The sequence below is a fragment of the Vanacampus margaritifer genome, chromosome 7 (genome assembly GCF_051991255.1).
Source record: "Vanacampus margaritifer isolate UIUO_Vmar chromosome 7, RoL_Vmar_1.0, whole genome shotgun sequence".
Lineage (NCBI taxonomy): Eukaryota > Metazoa > Chordata > Actinopteri > Syngnathiformes > Syngnathidae > Vanacampus > Vanacampus margaritifer.
Genome location: NC_135438.1, coordinates 4,440,970 through 4,460,114, shown reverse-complemented (window position 1 = coordinate 4,460,114; position 19,145 = coordinate 4,440,970). Strand labels below are relative to the sequence as shown.

The window sequence follows — 19,145 nt, the reverse complement described above, 5'->3', positions numbered from 1 at the left end:
TCTTCGCTGATTGGCTCACGGAAACAATATCACCAATCAAATCTGATTTGTAACCGGGGCTACACCCGGAAGCAGGAAGTAGACGAGAAGGAAATAAGTATTTTGTAAACTTTGAGGTTTACTACCAAAGAAAACAGAGTTCAGATTATTGAGATTTGTTAAAAGAGGGATCATTTGTCTTGGTATTAGAATGACGTTTCAATAAGAGAATAAGATTAAGAGACTTTCGACAGCTGTTTGAATGCAGCCACGTACGTACGTTTGTTTACATGGTAAAATGATTGGCAAGCTAACACTACTAGCCTAGCCACTCGGCTAGGGGATATTAAAGTCACATGAGTTGACAATTAGCATGCCATCGGAACAATAACGACGACGTCACTCACTTGGGGACAAGGACGGCTTTGTTCCTGCGGTGGAAACGCGGCATCCGTTAACTTTGCGGTTCGTCCAATGTTTCGTGAGCCGCTAAAAACTTTCATAATTCGGGTTCTGAAAAAATAAAATAAAAATAGCTTGGCATCTTCATGCAACAATGCCTTGTTCATGCGGGAATTGGAGAAGATGGATTCGGCCTCTGGTGGTCTTGTTGTATATTTTATTGCTGCTTGTGGTCCTGCCGCTATGCGTCTGGGAACTTCAGAAGTCAGAGGTGAGCGGGCTGCCATTACCTGAGCGCGATGCATTATGGGGAATGCCTTGCGTTAATACTACTAATGATTTTAAATTGAAGAAACTTTCGTCATTTTATGTCAGCGATTTAAAAAAAAAAGTTGTGATTGTCATTCAACATTATCATGCTTTTATCACGTTTGTGCGTGTTTTAAAAGGGCTTTAAACAAAACTTGGTGTATGAGCCGCCATATTGGTAAGGTATCCGGCAAAACCATTGGAGAAGTGCCATTTAGTTCATACAAACGCATTTCATAATTTTTTTTGGGGGGGGGGGGGGGGGGGGGGGCTATTGTAATATGTTACTTGTCCTGATTGTTTTGAATATTTTGATCAAAGATATTTAAAAAATGTTTTTGGTGTTTTAAATGTGTTTAAACACATCCAAAGATTGTCAAACTGCCATATTGGTACAGTATGGGCAAAAGCAAAACCACTGCATGAAAAATGAAATTATTATTATTATTATTATTGATGAACGTCTTATTTTTTCTTAACTTTTTTTTGTACCGATACCAGATATTGTTATTGGGCCTTATTTTTAAAGTAGCAGGTACTTATTTACAAACCTTGGTTCTGTGGCTTTAACAGCAATATTGTCCCCAACAGCAACATGACAACCACTTGATTATTTTGTTGGGAGTTTTTGTTTTAATTTATCATTATTATTCTCATGGTAGGTTGGCACTCATAACAAGGCATGGTTCATAGCCGGGATTTTTGTCTTCATGACCATCCCCATATCGTTATGGGGCATCCTGCAGCATCTGGTTCACTACACTCAGCCAGAGCTTCAGAAACCTATCATCAGGTAAAGAAGCATTTGAATGTTGTCATAGAAAATGACATTTTAAAAATGTGTTTTCTTTCTAGAATATTGTGGATGGTGCCAATCTACAGCTTGGATAGTGTGAGTATTTTTTATATTTTTTATATCGGCATCGTGAAACCTACCACTTCCTTCATGACAGTATAAGTGCAATATATGAAGTAGTTAAAACATTTTAAGAACAGTCAAATTTAACTTGAATGAGGAGGCATGTGACATTACTCAAGTATACAATGATATTGACCACGAATATAGTGTAAAATACTAAAACATAACACGGAGCACATGAACTTTTGTCCAGGTTGGTAGCTAGCGGCTAGCTTACGATGTGAACTTGCAAGTTTTTTTCCCTCAATATTTCAGTGGATTGCCCTGAAATATCCCCACATCGCCATCTACGTGGACACGTGCCGGGAGTGCTACGAGGCTTACGTGATCTACAACTTCATGACCTTCCTGCTTAACTACCTAGAGAACCAGTACCCCAGCTTGGTCATGATGCTTGAGGTCCAGGAGCAGCAGAAGCACCTCCCGCCCCTGTGCTGCTGCCCACCTTGGCCAATGGGAGAGTGAGTTTACTTCGTCTGTTACGGCTCCAAAATTGCCAGATCACTCTGTGTAACATGATTATGAAAATCACGATAATAAATTGTCATAGTTCCCGGTAATTTTATTTTAATTATATCCAGTATTTTTATTTTATTGAGTGAATTATGTTGCATTTCCTTCAAAGGGTTTTGCTATTAAGGTGCAAGCTGGGAGTGTTGCAGTACACGGTGGTTCGACCTGTCACAACGGTTATCGCTCTGTAAGTCACACGTCATTCATCTTTGAATATATTATTTGTTTTGATGCTTCGTTCTCATCTTGTTAGGATCTGTCAACTATGCAAAGTGTACGACGAAGGCAACTTCAGCTCCACCAATGCTTGGACCTACCTGGTTATTGTCAACAACATGTCACAGCTGGTACTTTTAACTCTCCATTTGTGCTATATCATATAATACATATACATGTATCATATGTCATGTCGTTTGTATGTAATGTTATTCTTGTGTCCGTCCAGTTTGCCATGTACTGCCTGGTGCTGTTCTACAGGGCTCTGCGAGAGGAGCTGAGTCCCATCAAGCCGGTGGGCAAGTTCCTATGTGTCAAAATGGTGGTGTTCGTGTCATTTTGGTAAACATTGTCAATTCTTTTTTTCAAGATGACATCATTTCGGGGAGTTGTCGCAATGGTCTTTATTTGATGTAATTTTTTTTAAATAAAAAAATTCAGGCAAGCTGTGCTCATCGCCTTGCTGGTGAAGGTGGGCATCATCTCTGAGAAACGTACGTGGGACTGGCAAAGCGTGGAGGCCGTAGCCACCGGACTACAGGTGAACAAATCAAGTGCACACGTTCATTAGTTTTATTTGTTAGCCACTTTGTGCTTTTTTTATTACTTAGCTTGTTCGTTGTGCTTGTTGGTTAGTCAGCTTAATAATCAGTTCACTTGTTCAATTTTTGTGAACACGATTTATTTTTGTTGGTTGTAGTTAGCAATGTGTACTTTAGTTAACCTGATTATTTGTCAGTTAGCTTGTTTATTGCTGTAGTTAAGTCAACTTGATTGTTGGATTTTTTTTGTCGTCGTTGTGAGCTAATTCGCTAATTAGCTATTCAGCTAGCTTGTTCGCTATTGTTGAAAGTCAACTCGAGCATTAGTTATTCATTTGGTGGTTGTAGTTAGTCACCCTGATCGTTATTTCTTAACTTGTTGGTTGTGGTTAATTAGCTTGTTTAGTTAACTGTTGTAGTTAGCTAGGCAGTTGGACAGTCAGTTGGCCTGTTCACTGTTGTCATTAGTTAATAACTAATATAAATCACAAGTTGAAAGTTAATTTGATTTTTTTTTTTGCAATGCATGCTGGTTAACTTAATAGATTGTTTAATGTCATTAATTAGTCCGTATTTGGAGGGGGGGGGGGGCGCTAGTGTTGTGTCGTTCATACGTTTCGTTAAAAAGAAACTAATGGGGGGGGGTGTTAAATTAACAAATCTTTTGAATGGTTCTTTTTAATGAACTGATTCTAAAGATTTAGTTCACAAGAATTGTCATGCGCATCACTAGTGTTCACTATTCAGCTGTAGTTAGGTAGTTCACTGTTGTTTAGTTAATTACTTAGTAGGCTATAGTTGACTAGTTAATCAGTGTTTGTTGTCTTTTTTTGTTTTGTTCAATCTGACCGTTAGTTAATGAGTTAGCTTGTTCGCTGTTGACTTGATTGTTATTCAGTTAGCTTACCTCTAGTCGTAGTGAGCTAGCATGTTAACGATTGTCATCAGCTGCTGTTGCTGTGTGGCCAAACGTTCAAACGGTTTGTCTCTCTCGCTCTCTCGCTCGCTGGCCGACTCAGGACTTTGTGATCTGCGTGGAGATGTTCCTGGCGGCCATAGCTCATCACGTGAGCTTCACGTACAAGCCTTACATCCAGGAGGCCGAGGAGGGCTCCTGCTTTGACTCCTTCATGGCCATGTGGGACGTCTCCGACGTCAGGGCCGACATCTCGGAACAAGTCCGCAACGTCGGTCAGTGACAATTCAATTCTGTTATTACTTTGAGATCTGCGTACTGGGAGTGGAACCTTGGAGCAACACAATTGGAATAAGTGGAATTTTAAAATACACTATATAGGAATAGACATAATTCATCAGAAAAATATCTATTAGTTGTACCACAAATAACATAGATATGTCGGAAAACTCTTTTTATTCATGCCATTTTTTTTGTCTTACTTGACAGGCCGAACAGTGATGGGTCACGCCCGAAAGCCGTATTCCGGCGAGGCGCAGAACTCCGGCGAGCGCTCCGGCCTCCTCTCATCGTCAGCTTCCCAGGACGCCATCGCCGAGGTGGCATCCGATCCGCCGTCGCCCGGCGGGCGTTACCAGGGCATGGGAAGGACACCCCACTCTGTGTCAGCCCCCGCCGACCTCAGCCAAAAACAGGAAGTCAAAAGTGACACAAGCGAGGACGACGATGACGGAGCCAATGAGCAGACGCAGGCGGATCTGATCGACATCACATAGTCGCATAATCGCTAATAAATGGGCAGGACCCAAAGACTTCATTTTGACTGTGGCAAACAAATCAATAACATGACAGCTGCAAGAATGTCCAGTGAGGGACTGACACTTCATTTTATGTTGGTTCACACAACTGACTCACAACTCTCATTAATAAGACTTTAAAGTCACATTTTAAAGCTGTAGCCTTAGCCATTTAGCCTCATTTGTTACTTATTTGCAGGGATAAGCACATTTCTGGTGTCAAATTACAAACTGAGTGTTATGTGTGTCATGTACTGAGGAGTATTTTAGGGCCACACTGAAAAGACAAGCTAATTATACCACAAGAATGAAGGCAGAATGTTATGAGAAGAAAGTTTTATAATGACCAAAAAAATGACCAATTTTTTTCTTCCCCAAGTAGAAAAGTTGTATTTTTTTTTTTTTTAAGAAAAAGCTGTACAATGTTTGGAAAGACGAAGAAAAGAAAGAAGCATATTTGTCCCCCCACTAAGTTTATTAAAAAATAAAATTCTTGAAAAAATGTGGAAAATAGAAGTGCAGTACTTTTATTTGATAAAAATATTTTTGTTCTCATTAAGATTATGATTGTTGAGAGAAAAAAAATACATACTGGTGTGTATAATTTATTTCTTTTCAGTGTGGGCCTTCATTCTAATGCCTTCCACAGCTTTATTTTTTCCAATTAAATCAATTATAAAACAACAAATGGTGGTTTGTTTTGAATAAAAGACAGTTCATTCTTTCCTATTTGTATTTATTACTAAAAATGCATTTTTTTGTTGTTGCTAATTTTAGACAGACGTGACATTAAGACCAATGGCACCATTTAAAATCATTCATGCTACCAGTTGACGATGATCCAGCCCACGTTGTTGCAACATCACTCGTCTCTTCGCACATCTACGGAGATGCTGCTGTTGCGGAATTTGACCATGAGCCGGACCTGCTCTCCGGCCGCCACCTCCAGGGGGCGCTGCAGGACCACGGCGGCCTGCTTCCAGTGAGAGTTCGGGGCCAGCGTGCTGACGCAAATGTCCTCGTCCAGGTGGATGTCGTACCAGAAGGGCACTGCCGTGATTCTGCCCGAAGTCGTCGTCCGGATCTAGGCAGAGCGGTCGTATTGATAACTTTGTAGGCTAGTATCTCTTTGACTGCCAGACGTTTTCAGAAAAGGGATGCCGTGGGGGCCAGCCGATTTAAGCATTTTTGACTGATCTTTCAAGGTCCACAGAAAATGATGTGTTTGGACTATGGAAACACACATACTACCAAATGAAAGATTGGACTCTCATCTTTCATCAGAAAAAAAAGTTTGTTTCTACCTTATTCCGTTTTTCAGTAATCAACAATAGAAAATGGTTAGTTTCACCTCTGTTCTGAAAAAACGTCTTTTAACGTCTTTGGCACTCCTCCATAGGATTTTGGCAGTCAAAGAGTTAATATGTGTCACACTATTGCTAATTATATTCTGATAGATTTCTATTTTTTCCTGTCCGCATTCGTCTTACTTGATAGGTGCTATTATAGATTAGACTTTTGTAACCAAAAGGTTTTTGATTTAGTTCTTCTGTGACTGGGCTTCTGTTTCTTTCTTAATTGTTTTGCGGTGATGCTTATTTTATTTTTGTAGATTTTTACTACCGCATTTTTTTTTATTCCCATTGACTGATACTTTAACGTATTGCACTAGCTAATAATTAGCTAGCAGGCTGGCAACTTTTTAAAATCTTTTTTTCTTTTCTTTCGAAACTGAAGTCGAAAATGTTCTTGTTAGATTTTCTCGTGCTGTTGCTAATTTTAGTTTTTGGTTAATTTCTACTTTTTTTTTTCTCGTTAACCCACCTGCACCTCCCTGTCGTCATAATTAGCATTAGCGTCCATGAGGTTCAGAACGAAGAGTTCAGCTGGTTCACTAAGGTGTCGACAAGCCAATGTGGAGAAATCCAGGAATACGTGGACCGGAACCTGAAACACAAAGCACCATTGATTGATTGATTGATTGATTGATTGATTGATTGATTGATTGATTGACTGACTGACTGATGGGGTTGTACAGAATTGTATTCACGGAATGCATTAGTTGTGCCAACTACAGTCACTTTAAATAAGGAGTGTAAAATAGTTTTTCCAGGTTCGGTAGTACCACGATTTGCCCAGCAGGGGTCGAATAGCTAAATACATCTTTAAAAAATAAATCAGTTGCTGTACATTGGCAGACAGGATGCATACTTTAAATGTAGAATTTAAAATGTATTTATTTTGCTCCGTCACAGAGAGCCACAGCATATGGATGGAAGGGCCACATGCAGATCTGGAGGTGTTTTCTTTAGGACCCCCCCCCCCCCCCCCCCCCCCCCCGTTTTATGGCTACTTACGGTGAACTGGTTGATGAACGGCGCTATGTTGAAGTCCAGCGTAGGCTCGCGGCCCTGCACGGCGCTCTCCAGCAGCAGCGTGTCCGACTCCACCAGCATGCCGAAAACCACCATTTTGTGCGGGAAGACGCGACCGCCGTGCTCCAGCAGACATCTTAGGAAATAAATCATTTGGGAATGTTCCGGGAGGTTGTAAAATGTGGACATTTTAAATAAAAATTTGCCTGAAATGTTTGCTACTCTACTCTAGTGGTGAAGAAAAATGTTTAAACGATGCATGACGTTATAGTGGGTTAAACTTTTTTTTTTTCTTTTCATAAAGTACAGTACATTGTGAAGTACAATTCAGTTGTATTTAAGCACAATTGCATTTCTAAGCCAAAGCCAACTTTATTGTCAATTTATTCTCACATTAGTGCTGGAAATACAAAGTAATACAAATTTCCTTTTATTGGGTTTATTTTTGCTGTTCAGAATAACTATGAATTTGAATGGACCATTTTCTCATTAACCCCCACAAAAAAATAAAAAACGTAAACAAGCTTTGCTCACCTGGCCAGAGACGCCTTCTCCATCAGCTTCTGCCTGACGAGTCCGCACGTCTCCACGCAGTCCAGGAGGATGGCGCTCCACAGTTTCTCCCGCGAGGGCCTCTGCAGCGGCCCTTGCTCATCCTCGCCGTGGTTGAGCCAGAACTCCAAGCTCCCCTCCAGAACGCCGTTGGCGCGCGCCAGGCGTCCCAGCACTTCCTGTTGCTTTCTCTTCTCCACCGAGCTGTAAGCCTTCACCCCGCCCTGGCTGGCGGCGATGAGGGAGAGCAGGGAGAAACCCTCCGACACGTCCAGAATGTACAGAGGGTCCGCGGCGCAGGGTTCCTACACATATTAAATGACAAACTTTCTGCTAAGAAATTCAATAGCTTGGACAAAAATAATAATTTGTGACATTTTAGTTGACAGAATAGTACAGTTCTATTTAACTTAATATAAAAAGAAAAATGACAAATTACAAATGCAATTATGCCATCTAGTGGCAGAGAAGTGACCTCAATGCAAATCAATATCACACTTATTATCAGGGATGTGATTTGACCAAAGTGAAATTATCTGAAAATTTAGCCGGGGGTCTGGGGGCCGCTGGCACCCAGCTAGGTCCAGGGCAGTGCCCAGTGGGGGGGGGGGGGGGGGAGAGCATGAAGAAATAATTATATCATGACCAAATGAAAAGTAACTCATATTAGAGCATACCACAAATGTCTTTGTTATAGCAGAAGATGTTATCTGTCGGAGTCATGTGCATACACAATGAACTACTACAAAAAAAAAAAAAAAAAAGATTTTTTTGGGGGGGGGATAAAAAAAAGCGGAATTCCGCGAATTAGCGGAAAAATCACATCCCTGTATTATTTATTTATTTTAACTAAATTTTATGAATTATTATGAAATTACCGTATCAATGACTAAAAGATGCAGCCATATTTCTATTAGATTTTCCCCCTCCACTTTTATATTAAGAGTATGAAAACATTTTATATTTTATTGTACATTTAGAACAGATATAAAATTTGAAATTAATCGTGAGTTAACTATTGAAGCCATGCGATTAACTCTTCCCATACAGAAGACGTATCAATACGTCATAAGCGGTTTAATCTTTCGTTTGGTAGGTTCCATGTTTTTATAGCAATAGAACACAATATTTTGTAAGCCTGGCAAGATCAGTCAACATCCAGTAAAAACAGCTGGTATTGAAGGGGTTGCTCCAATGAAAATGGCTAGGATTAAATGAGTTAATTACGATTAAAAATTGTAATCGCCTGACACCCGTAATTATTATTCAACCTAGAAATCCATCACATCAAATTCCATACTTTCCCAACTTGCATAGGAACATCGGGGTCCTCCATGCTCTGGGATTGGGCCTTCAACCGGCTGATGAGTTTGGACAAGGCGCCGGCAAAACTGCGATGGTAGTCGGAATTGTTCAAGAGCGCCATTTCCGAGCACTCCAGCATGCAGACGTCGTGTTGTTGGCGCGTTTGGAGCGACGCCAGGGCACTGCACAGCTCCGCTTCCGCGTTGGGGACGAGGCCGTCGGAGTCGTGAGGGTCCGGAGTCGTGCCCAGATGGATCTGCTGACCGCTTCGCAACACGGCCACGCTGCACAGCCGCAGGTAGGCGTCCCGGCAGGACACTTCCACAATCAGCTCGTCGCCGCCTTGTAGGAGGAAACCTGATGGGAAAAAAACAACACATTCAATTGTTGGCTCGCAAAAATTTGGAAACATTAGAAATAAGTACTGCAGATCATTTTGTTGTTTTTAATGTTCTATAAATATTAGAACTAGGGGTGTCAAAACTAGTGTGTTAATTTTGAGTTAATGTCAAGTTTCTTTAAGGCCACAAATTTTTTAACATGCGATTAATGACCGCCACTTACTTGGAAAGCCTGTACTGCAGGAATTCCAGTCGCAATGCAGCATACACGTTCACGTAAAAATTTAGCAGTAATGCATTTAATAATAATGCATATATTTGTGGAGACTGGAGTCAAGTTGTATTTCACAATTTAAAAAATGTGCAGAATTTCACAAGTTACTTCATGTTAAAGATTACATAGCTCTTAATATGAAAAAACAAATGCAGAGCTGTCACCGTCTTAGAAATGCCATTATGCCATCTAGTGGCAAAAAGATGACCTCAACACAATCAATATTACACTTTTAATTTTAACTCAACTTTATGACTTTTTATAAAATTACTGTATTGATGACAAAAGATGCAGCCATATTTCTCTTTAAATCTGCCATTAATCGTGAGTTAAAAATTGAAGTCATGCGATTAATTATGATAAAAAATGTTATCGCCTGACACCCTTAATTAGAACTAAGATTCAATTACTGCATTTTTCCTTATTATAGAGTATACAGTAACATTGCTGTTATATCGACTATCATCAAGTAAACAATATATTATTAATATTATAACTAAAGTGTCAATAAGTACCAAAAAAAAGAGGACATAAAATGGAGCAAATGTATGCTAAAAAGTAAAACTAACAAAACACATTTTGTCTTTTTTAGCCGTCAAGCTAAAGTGTTGACTGAGGCAAGGTGATGATAGAATTGTAAATGAAATGGAATCGGCGATCAGGACAAGTGGGAACGGAAGGAGAGCAATGAGATTCAAAGGGACAGGGGGCGGGGTAGGGTGTGGTGGGGGATTCCTTGAGGAATAACATCTGTTCCCGTCTTCATGTCAAGACGAGAGCGATATGCATATTTCATGGTCGCTAAAGAGTGTCACCGACGATCACGGCGCACAAATAACAGCGGACGGAAAGAAGCGGATGGGGTTGATGGACGCGGATGTCGACGGATTCCCGTGACGATCGCGACAGTCAAGTCAGCCGCCGTCTGGCGGATGATGAGCCGAGCGTCTGACTCTATTAGCGTCATGACCACACTTTGTTCTATGCGAGGAAACAGCGCTCTCTTCTGATTGCACGTGGAAATGCTTCATGAAGAGATTCATGTCCTTTATTTACAAATTAAGTTTTAGTCTGCCCTGATTAGTAATAATACTTACTAGGGGTGTGCCCAAAAAATTGATTCTCTTAAGAATAGCGATTCTCATTTATTATGATTCTGAATTTTAAGGGATCTTTGTGCAGTTTGTCTTTTTTTTTTTTACTCACGACTGCCACCTCTGGCCCAAAGCGTAACTGCAGCATCTGTGTTGGGCTCGTTCATGGTGCGTGTGCGAGTACGTGCGCGATCTTAAAGCGACAGCCACAGCTGACAAACGAAGACATGATTTCAAATGAGGTAAGAAAAACTCCGCCCCTCCTTCTCCCCAGAGAAACTGTGGAGTGTGAGAGTCCACACACTACTATAAAGGGAAGAAAACCCTTGAGCGATGAAAGGGCCGCAAGTAGCGCGCTAATTAGCATTAGCGAGTCGGACTGGAGAAATTGTCAATCAAATCATTTTTTAATCGAAAATTGTTCAAAATCGAAAAGACCCAAAAATTGGAATCGTGGTCGTAATACTTACTGTACGTTCAATTAGCCTCCTAGTTGCTGGAAAGATTCCCATACAATGCTAAGGATACCCTTGAGCAAGGCACCAAACCCCCAACTGACGTGAGACACCAGTTCCTGCCCCTCTGAGCGCTTCCCTTACTGAGAGGTGGCTTTTACCCTTGCTGGTGTGCTCGGGGTAGATGGCTTGCTCCCAGCAGGTGTCCTCGTGGGGACCCGTTGACAAGCTGCTCTCTTCGTCCAGGTGCAGCTGGAACCACACGGCCAGGGCGTCCAGCTCGCCTTCCCGCAGCACCGGTAAGCGCAACCGCTGCACCGGCCTGGAGCTCAGACCCTCCAGCTCCTGCGAAGGACATACAATATTCTTCATTTTGACTGGGATTTAGGGATGGAAAAGTCCTACAGGCATGGCAGACAAAAAACAAGTATAGATCACATTAGGTGAATGAATAGTATAGGCTGAAACGTGTGCCACCAGAAACTCAAATTGAATCATTTCTATTTGAATTTGAATAATTGCTTTGAAAAAGTGAATTTGAATTACATGAATTGAATTTGAGTCATTGCATTGAAAACCTGAATCTGAATCGTACAATTAGAATTTGATTGTATTACCGGGAGTTTGGAACTGAAGTCCGAAAAAAAATATTTAAAATTCTTTTTCAGTTTTTCTGAAACTGTATTTGATCCTCACTGAAAATTCATCCATCCATCCATTATTTGAACCGCTTATAATTCTGTATATTTTCCTATTCAGTTTTCCAAATACAAATTCAGTTCTTCTCCATGAATGTCAAAACTCTCAACCTCACTGGTCATGGTAATCCATAAAAGGTTGAATCCTCTTGTTTTTACTTGTTTTCTGAAACCGTTCAAAAAATATGCAGGTGTAACAATAAATAAATAAAATAAACATTTAATCATCCTTAAGTGTTGGTCTCAGGACAATTATAAACATGAACCAAAAATGTGTTCACAGAGCAATACTGTTACCTAGTGTCAATTTAGAGGTACTGGTGGAATTATAAATCATTGGTATATTAAATACATTTATAATACCACCTGCTTGGTCAAATGTGATATGAAATCTAACTTAATTCACCATATTGCTTAAATTGTAAGTTAGGTGTGACTAGTTTTCCAAACTAAAGTTTTATTGTCTAAAAAAAACAAACACAACTTCATCACTATTATTTATTCCTTCTATTTTCCCTCACAAACAAGTTTTGTGCGTGACGGTGATGAATAAATGAGGTTAGCTTGTCTGCAGTCCAATTGCCGACGAAACAGCGTCTGTGCTTGTCTGCTTGCATGATAAACTCGTTAATAATAAAGTCTGGTAGGAGACAATGAACGAGGCGATCCCTGCAGGCCGCTGATGATGCAAAATGTTTTGGTTCCAGGAGACCGATGAGAGTGAATTCATTATGCGTTTGATTATTAAGCGGTGTAGTTATTACTGTAGATCCCCGGCTAAGAGAGAAAGAATCAGAGAAGACAAAAGAACACGCAGGGACTTATTAACTCATTCAGTGCCATTGACGGCTATAGACGTCAAAAATTTATTTGAACTATTTCTATTAGTTTCAAGTTTTTTTCCTCTTTTGTTAACAAGAGTATGAAAACCTAGATTTTTTTTATTGTACATTTAGAACAGATATAAAATGTGATTAGTCATGAGTTGAAGACTATTGAAATAATGCAATTAATTACAATACAAAAAGGTAATCGTCTGACGCCTCTAATTTTTTAATAATATTTTCTTTTTTGTTTAATTACTTAATTATTTAAACTCAAGATTAATCACAAATGTTATATCTGTTCTAAATGTACAATACATTTTTTTCCTAGGTTTTCATACTCTTGTTAACAAAAGTGGAAAAAAATGTGAAACTAATAGAAATAGTTCAAATGAATTTTTGACGTCTATAGCCGTCAATGGCAGCGAATGAGTTAAACACTGTCACATGTAAAGCCAGTGAGTGAATTTAGACACAACAAGATGGTGGCAAATGACTTTTTTCTGTTTAACAAAGTTATAGTTCGATTATATCAAGTTTCTCCCCTTCATTTCAACATGGGTGCAAATGATGCATGATGATGGGTTTCCCTGAAAAATAGGTAACGTTCGCTACAAATATCCCCTGTTGAGTTTGTAAAGGTTTTATAATGGCAAATATGTGGATCACTGGAACATTTTATAATGATTTTAATCTTTCAAAATTAATGTGACTTTTTTTTTTTATTATTGGTAGTGAAGAAAAAGTTGCAAATTCTCCCCTTTGTAAGAATCCTTAGCCATCACAAAAATGACGGTATGATCTATTTAAAACTACAGACAAGACTTTCCGCACACACAAATAACAAAGTGTGCTTCCTTGGGCTGATCATAAAAAAAAGTATGAAAAGCTCAGCTGACCTGCACGTTGTTAAAGTCGATGCGGAGTACGGTGAGCGGCTCGGTGAGGGCCGTGTAGCCTCCGGGCAGCCTGCTGAGCCTCTCGGTGGTGTACGGTTCCATGGAGTCGTCGGGCTCGGTGCTGCAGCTCACTGGACTGCGCAGCTGCTCGGCCGCCGCCAAGGACAGGCCGCCAACCTCGGACACGCAAAGCCTGAACGCAAAAAACGCACAGCATTCACCGCTTGTTGGTGGCCATTTTTATCCATGAACAGTCTTTAATTTTAAAGATGTAAAATCAGCAGTCTTCTACTTCTTAAAATCCGAATTGTGTCATTCAACATTGGCTTTATTAGAGTGCCGTAAGCTAGTGACTCTCAAAGTGTGGTAGGAGGCTCCCTCTAGTGGTGCAAAAAAAAATAAAATTGTGCTGAAGCATGGTTCATTTGTATTTAACTTGGGAGTTTTTTCTTAACTCATTCACTGCCATTGACGGCTATAGACGTCAAAAATTCATTTGAACTATTTCTATTAGATTTACATTTTTTCCACATTTGTTAACAAGAGTATAAAAACCTAGAATTTTTTTTATTGTACATTTAGAACAGATATACAATTTGTGATTAATTGTAAGTTAACTATTGAAGTCATGCAATTAATTAAAATAAAAAAATGTAATCGTCTGACACCCCTAATTTTTAATAATCTTTTTTTTCCAATCGTTAACTCACAAGTAATCACAATTTTTATATCTGTTCTAAATGTACAATATTTTTTTTTTTATAGGTTTTCATACTCTTAACAAAAGTGGAAAAAAAGTGAAACTAATGGAAATAGTTCAAATGAATTTTTGACGTCTATAGACGTCAATGGCAGTGAATGAGTTAATCAATAAGCATTTTCCCCCAAATCAGAGTCGTCAGTTCAGAGGGTTAACACTAACAATGTGGTTTATGTACTTATTATGCCGACGGATCTCCAGGCACTCCACAGCCATGGCGAACACGGTGGCTCTGGCGGGGATGACCCTCCCGGTCGCAGAAGGGTCCCTGGGTGCAGCCTCCTTACTCTGTATGAAAAAACAATACAACTGGCTATGATACATGCAGTATTGCAACATGGCAGATCACTATTTGACTCAAAACAGAGATGTTCTTCAGTACTAGATATACTTTAAAAAACAAAAGTCCTGCTTTTTACTTGATTCATTTCGTTTTGCTAGTGAAAACTATGGCTGCCATTACCGCCGCCTATACTAGACTCCTGCCATGACAGCTTTTGTCCATTACCTGTGGAGGGAGTAGCAGGTGGTGCCAGGCATGGATGAGGCTCTCGATGATGCCTTCTCCAAACAAGCCAGCGTCTACCGTCTCCGTCACCACCAGCGACACCCTGGCAGATCAACACATAAAATGGAGCGCGGCCAGTAAGGGTGTGAATTGCTTAGTACATGGCGATTCGTATCACGATTCATACGTCACGATTCGATAAGAATCTATACGTTTATTGAGATTTAAAAAAATAAAAAATAAAAATTAGAAAATACTAATCATTAAACTTGTACATGTACACTGTAAGATTTGTATGAAAATGTATTCATTCATCTGAAACTTCAGGCTTTGTGAGCCACTGTATTTAGCAAACAATATGTTTGTATCTCTTTTATGTTTGAACAGCATTTAACATTCTTCAATACTTAACGTGTGAACCCAATCAAGTAAGACGTTTTGTTAAATATTTCCATTAAAAAAAAAAAATCTTTAAACATCGATTCGGCCACATATCGAATCGATTCGAGAATTGTGCACTGTAAATCGCTAGCTAGATAGATAGAAAGCTTGTTAGCTAGCTAGCTAGAGATAGATAGCTTGCTAGCTGGCTAGCTAGAGATAGATAGCTTGCTAGCTAGCTAGCTAGAGACAGATAGCTTGCTAGCTGGCTAGCTAGAGACAGATAGCTTGCTAGCTGGCTAGCTAGAGATAGATAGCTTGCTAGATATATAGCTAGATAGCTTGCTAGATATATAGCTACATAGCTAGATAGCTAGATAGCTTGCTGGATATATATCTAGATAGCTAGATAGCTAGATCGATCAATACAACACTTTGTCATCCTTGCGTAAGAAGCCTGCATGCACCTGTGCGGGATGTCCTTTGGCACTTCCATTTCCAGAGACTTCTTGTGGAGGATCTTGATGCCTCCGCCCATCCCGTTAGCAGCCACCACCTCGCAGGCCAGCTCGTACATGGTCTTGGAAAGCTCGCAGGCGTACACCTCGCCGGCCCCCGCCTTCTTAGCGCACATGCTGACAATGGAGAGAATTGTCCGAAATGACCTTCGCGATAAGGCAAGATGACGTCACACCCAATCACAAAACATACACTAGCGTCCGTATCTCACCCAAGGATCCCAGTGCCAGTACCTATGTCCAGTACGGTGGTGCAACCGCCGCGCACCGCCTTCTGGATGGCCTGCTGGTACTTGCGGTTGCGCCCGTGGTCGTTGAGCATGAGGAAGTGCCAGCGTTCCACCAGCCAGTTGGCCACACGGTAGAAGTTTTCCCTGGCTTCCGGGAAGTCTGGCTTCAGCTTTAGGGCTTTGAAGAAATGGCCTGCCGCTTCATCTCGGAAGCCCATTCTGAATTGTCAAAAAAAAAAAAAAGATTCAAAAAGTAATATTTCACATGATAATGTGGTTAATATTATAACGTTGTGTTTAAAAGGGTTTATTTCACTAAAATTGTTTTATATACAATAAAACAATCAATCAATCATTTGTTTAATGAGCTAAACATTTTTTAAATGCATGCACGTCTTGTCTCACCATGACGATTATGGGCAGAAGTACACATTGCATCCACATTAGGTCAGTAACAACACGAGTTGAATTTTCATTGGCAGCACTTCTTCACCAAGCTGCCTAATTGCATGTTTGTTATTGTGCAGAGAGATATTAAAAATATTTAAAAAATAATAATTTTCTGTCTCCATGGGTTCGTATTCAAATACCCGTTGTTCATTAGAGTTTTAACTGAAATAAAAGATTTGTAATACTAATTTTGAGTTGTTTAAATGTATATATTTTCACATGTTTTATTTTAGAATGAGAATCTTGTTTGGTCCAAAAGGAACTTGCATTAATTATAGCGTTTCAAGGAAAAGTATTTGTCTTAATATTGTTTTTTACGTTTAAACATTTTCTTGTTTTGCACCAAAAAACAAATGATTGTCCTAATCGTGATTTCAATTATTACCAAATTAATCGTGATTAATATTTTCTTCATAATCGAGCAGCCCAAGTTTTAACGCTGACAAATAGATTTCTTAGCCCACCAATGGAGATTTACATTGTTTGTTAGCAATAAGCAAAGTAAAGCTGTTGTAAATACACAATGTGTAAATCTGTTCACTGCCATCATACTGGGTGCATATCTAACTTTTTTTTTTGCTCGCAAGAAAAAAAATGGTTGTATTTCTGGGCATCACTATACTGTATTTAGGAATTAAAGACGGCAATTTTCATCATACGTAAGATCACATCATGCAAGATTTCAGTCAATTCTGTATTTTTCCTAGTACAGCAGTTATTTATGTAATTTGTACATGCCGATTAAGAGTGTTTAAACTGTACATTAAGAAGGAGGGCATACCTGAAGAGGTGCTCCCCCATGCTGTTCAGAATGACCTCATCTGCAGGGAAGAGCTCCAGTGCTTGTTCATAACACCCAAACAGCTCCTGAATGCGGCCCGCCGAGTCCAGCTCCTCGGCCCATTTAAAGAGTGTAAAGCGGAATGACTCCTACAAGAAAAAGAAAGAGAAAAAATAATGTAATCATCGGCATCAACGTACTTTATGCAGGTTTGGTTTTTTGAACTGAGTGCTGCTCACCCTGGCAAAATCCTTGAACTCGGGCGCCAGATTGAGGACCAGGAGGTAGTGCACAAATGCAGGTCCATAGTCTTGTCTGAAGAGGCACTGCTGGGCGCTTTCAAGGGAGCTGGAGACCAGTTCGTTCCTGGCTGGATCCTCTCGGGGCCGCCTGCGGGTTCTCCTGCCACTGTGCTTTGGCCTCGCGCTAGCATTAGGCATCCCCTGTAAACATGTTGAAATTGTACAAAATTGATTGATCCTCATTAACGTTGAGAAGGAGCTGAATAGTTAGCAGTCAATAGCAGGGCACATTTAGACAAGCTTTCATGTTCACAAATTTGGACCATTTGCAGAGTCTTCAATCAACCTAACATGCATGCTTTTGCAACGTATGTGTCAGAAAACACATAGGAGCCTGAGTCGGGGATTGGAACCCGGAACCTCTTCATTCACTGAGAGGCAGATGTCCACTATTGCACCATGCTGCCCATTTTGACATTATTATATCATCTAAAAACTGTATTCCAAGAAAATTAGGACACTTTTTCAATGTTGCCGCTTTATTCTGGTGATATTTTGTTGTTAGTCTCATTAAACTCTGATTAGCTCACTGTAAAACTAAGACCTTTTTTCTACACCTTGTAATGTTTCTTTACTTTTGCTATTTTGCTAATACAGTACAATATCAAAATATTACAAATAGATTTTTCTTGTAATAATATGACGTTATACTTGTAACTTACAGCATGCTTTTACCGAATGCTATCATATTTTGCTATTAACCCTATAAAATAACTTTATTTTTGTCATATTATCATTTTATTTAATCTTGCATAATTCCAATTTTATCTCATATGTTTTTCTTTATAATATTTATAATCAAATCAATTTAGGCATTAGTATATTTTTATGTGTGTGCAAAAGGGTTGTCACTCTAAGGACACATTTTGTCATTTACTGATATACTGTAAAATTGGGACACTGCATATAACAAGTTATGTGTTGATGAAATACAACAAATGAGCTGAATTATGCGTCATGGACATTTATTACACTAAACATGCAACTAACCATGCGTCATTATTGTTGACTTACCGTGAGCGAGTTTAGAACACAGAAAGATGAGATACTTGTCGTTTCATAAAAAGTAAACAATACAAACGACGTTGGTGACGTTTCAGACACGCATTACGTCAAAATATGTCTTTAATGGTAAGCCTCCGTAATGTTCTTCCTCTCCAGGGAGGCATCTCGCAGTCGGCTCAAAAAGGCAGAACGAAATCACCACTACGTAAGGTTGTCCACAAATTCAAATACATGCGTTGTAAAACCGGAGCTAATAGCATTGTTTAGCTAGTCAGGTCCTTCCGGTAAATAAGCTCGGGTGTTAAACACATAGGCAAACATAGTTCTGCCTCAGCTTGTACAGTAATTTCCCACGGTTAAAAAAAAGTCAAAACGTATTTTGTATGTTTAAGAAAAAAATACTCAGTTGGAGCTCATTAAGCCCCAAACACCTTTAGGAAATCAAGACAATTGTTCCGTTGTCCAGAAATTGAAAATGTATGTCAGCTGGTGGGAAATATTGTACGGGTAAACCCATTCAACCCAAATTGTACGATTTAATCTAGTAAACGACAATGATTTTTTTTTTTTTAAAGAATAGTTTCTACGGTTTTAAATAGGCCAAAAAGATAACGACAGAGCCAAATAAATGAGTTTGATACAGTATATTTACTGTACTAATGATAATGATACACATAAAGAATTATTGTTTGAAATTATAAAATCAAACAAAACTCTGGAACATTCGACATTCTTTAAATATAAATAAATAAATAAATCGGGGCTTATGGACAGGGCCGATTTGGATGTCCCAAAGGTAT

The 19,145-nt window shown here is 39.5% G+C and overlaps 2 protein-coding genes across 3 annotated transcripts; one reads left to right on the top strand and one right to left on the bottom strand.

The window, feature by feature from the left end:
* Positions 1-62: 62 nt before the first annotated feature.
* Positions 63-5,317, top strand: tmem184c (transmembrane protein 184C). The gene is made up of 10 exons (XM_077571319.1): positions 63-652; positions 1,353-1,483; positions 1,546-1,582; positions 1,865-2,070; positions 2,235-2,309; positions 2,376-2,469; positions 2,568-2,680; positions 2,780-2,879; positions 3,900-4,071; positions 4,286-5,317. Exons 1-10 carry the CDS (start codon positions 536-538, stop codon positions 4,570-4,572), a joined length of 1,332 nt encoding a protein of 443 aa, XP_077427445.1. The 5' UTR covers positions 63-535; the 3' UTR covers positions 4,573-5,317.
* Positions 5,313-18,653, bottom strand: prmt9 (protein arginine methyltransferase 9). 2 transcript variants are annotated; one of them, XM_077571316.1, is made up of 14 exons: positions 18,355-18,653; positions 17,278-17,481; positions 17,039-17,187; positions 15,790-16,026; positions 15,527-15,694; positions 14,679-14,781; positions 14,349-14,458; positions 13,411-13,603; positions 11,151-11,334; positions 8,821-9,182; positions 7,503-7,825; positions 6,951-7,104; positions 6,418-6,540; positions 5,313-5,677 (listed from the first exon to the last, which is right to left on the bottom strand). In XM_077571316.1, exons 2-14 carry the CDS (start codon positions 17,476-17,478, stop codon positions 5,456-5,458), a joined length of 2,529 nt encoding a protein of 842 aa, XP_077427442.1. In that variant the 5' UTR covers positions 17,479-17,481; positions 18,355-18,653; the 3' UTR covers positions 5,313-5,455. The 2 variants fall into 2 exon arrangements, with proteins under 2 accessions (XP_077427442.1, XP_077427443.1); XM_077571317.1 differs by lacking the exons at positions 17,039-17,187; positions 17,278-17,481; positions 18,355-18,653 and having other exon boundaries at positions 15,812-15,955.
* Positions 18,654-19,145: the final 492 nt, after the last annotated feature.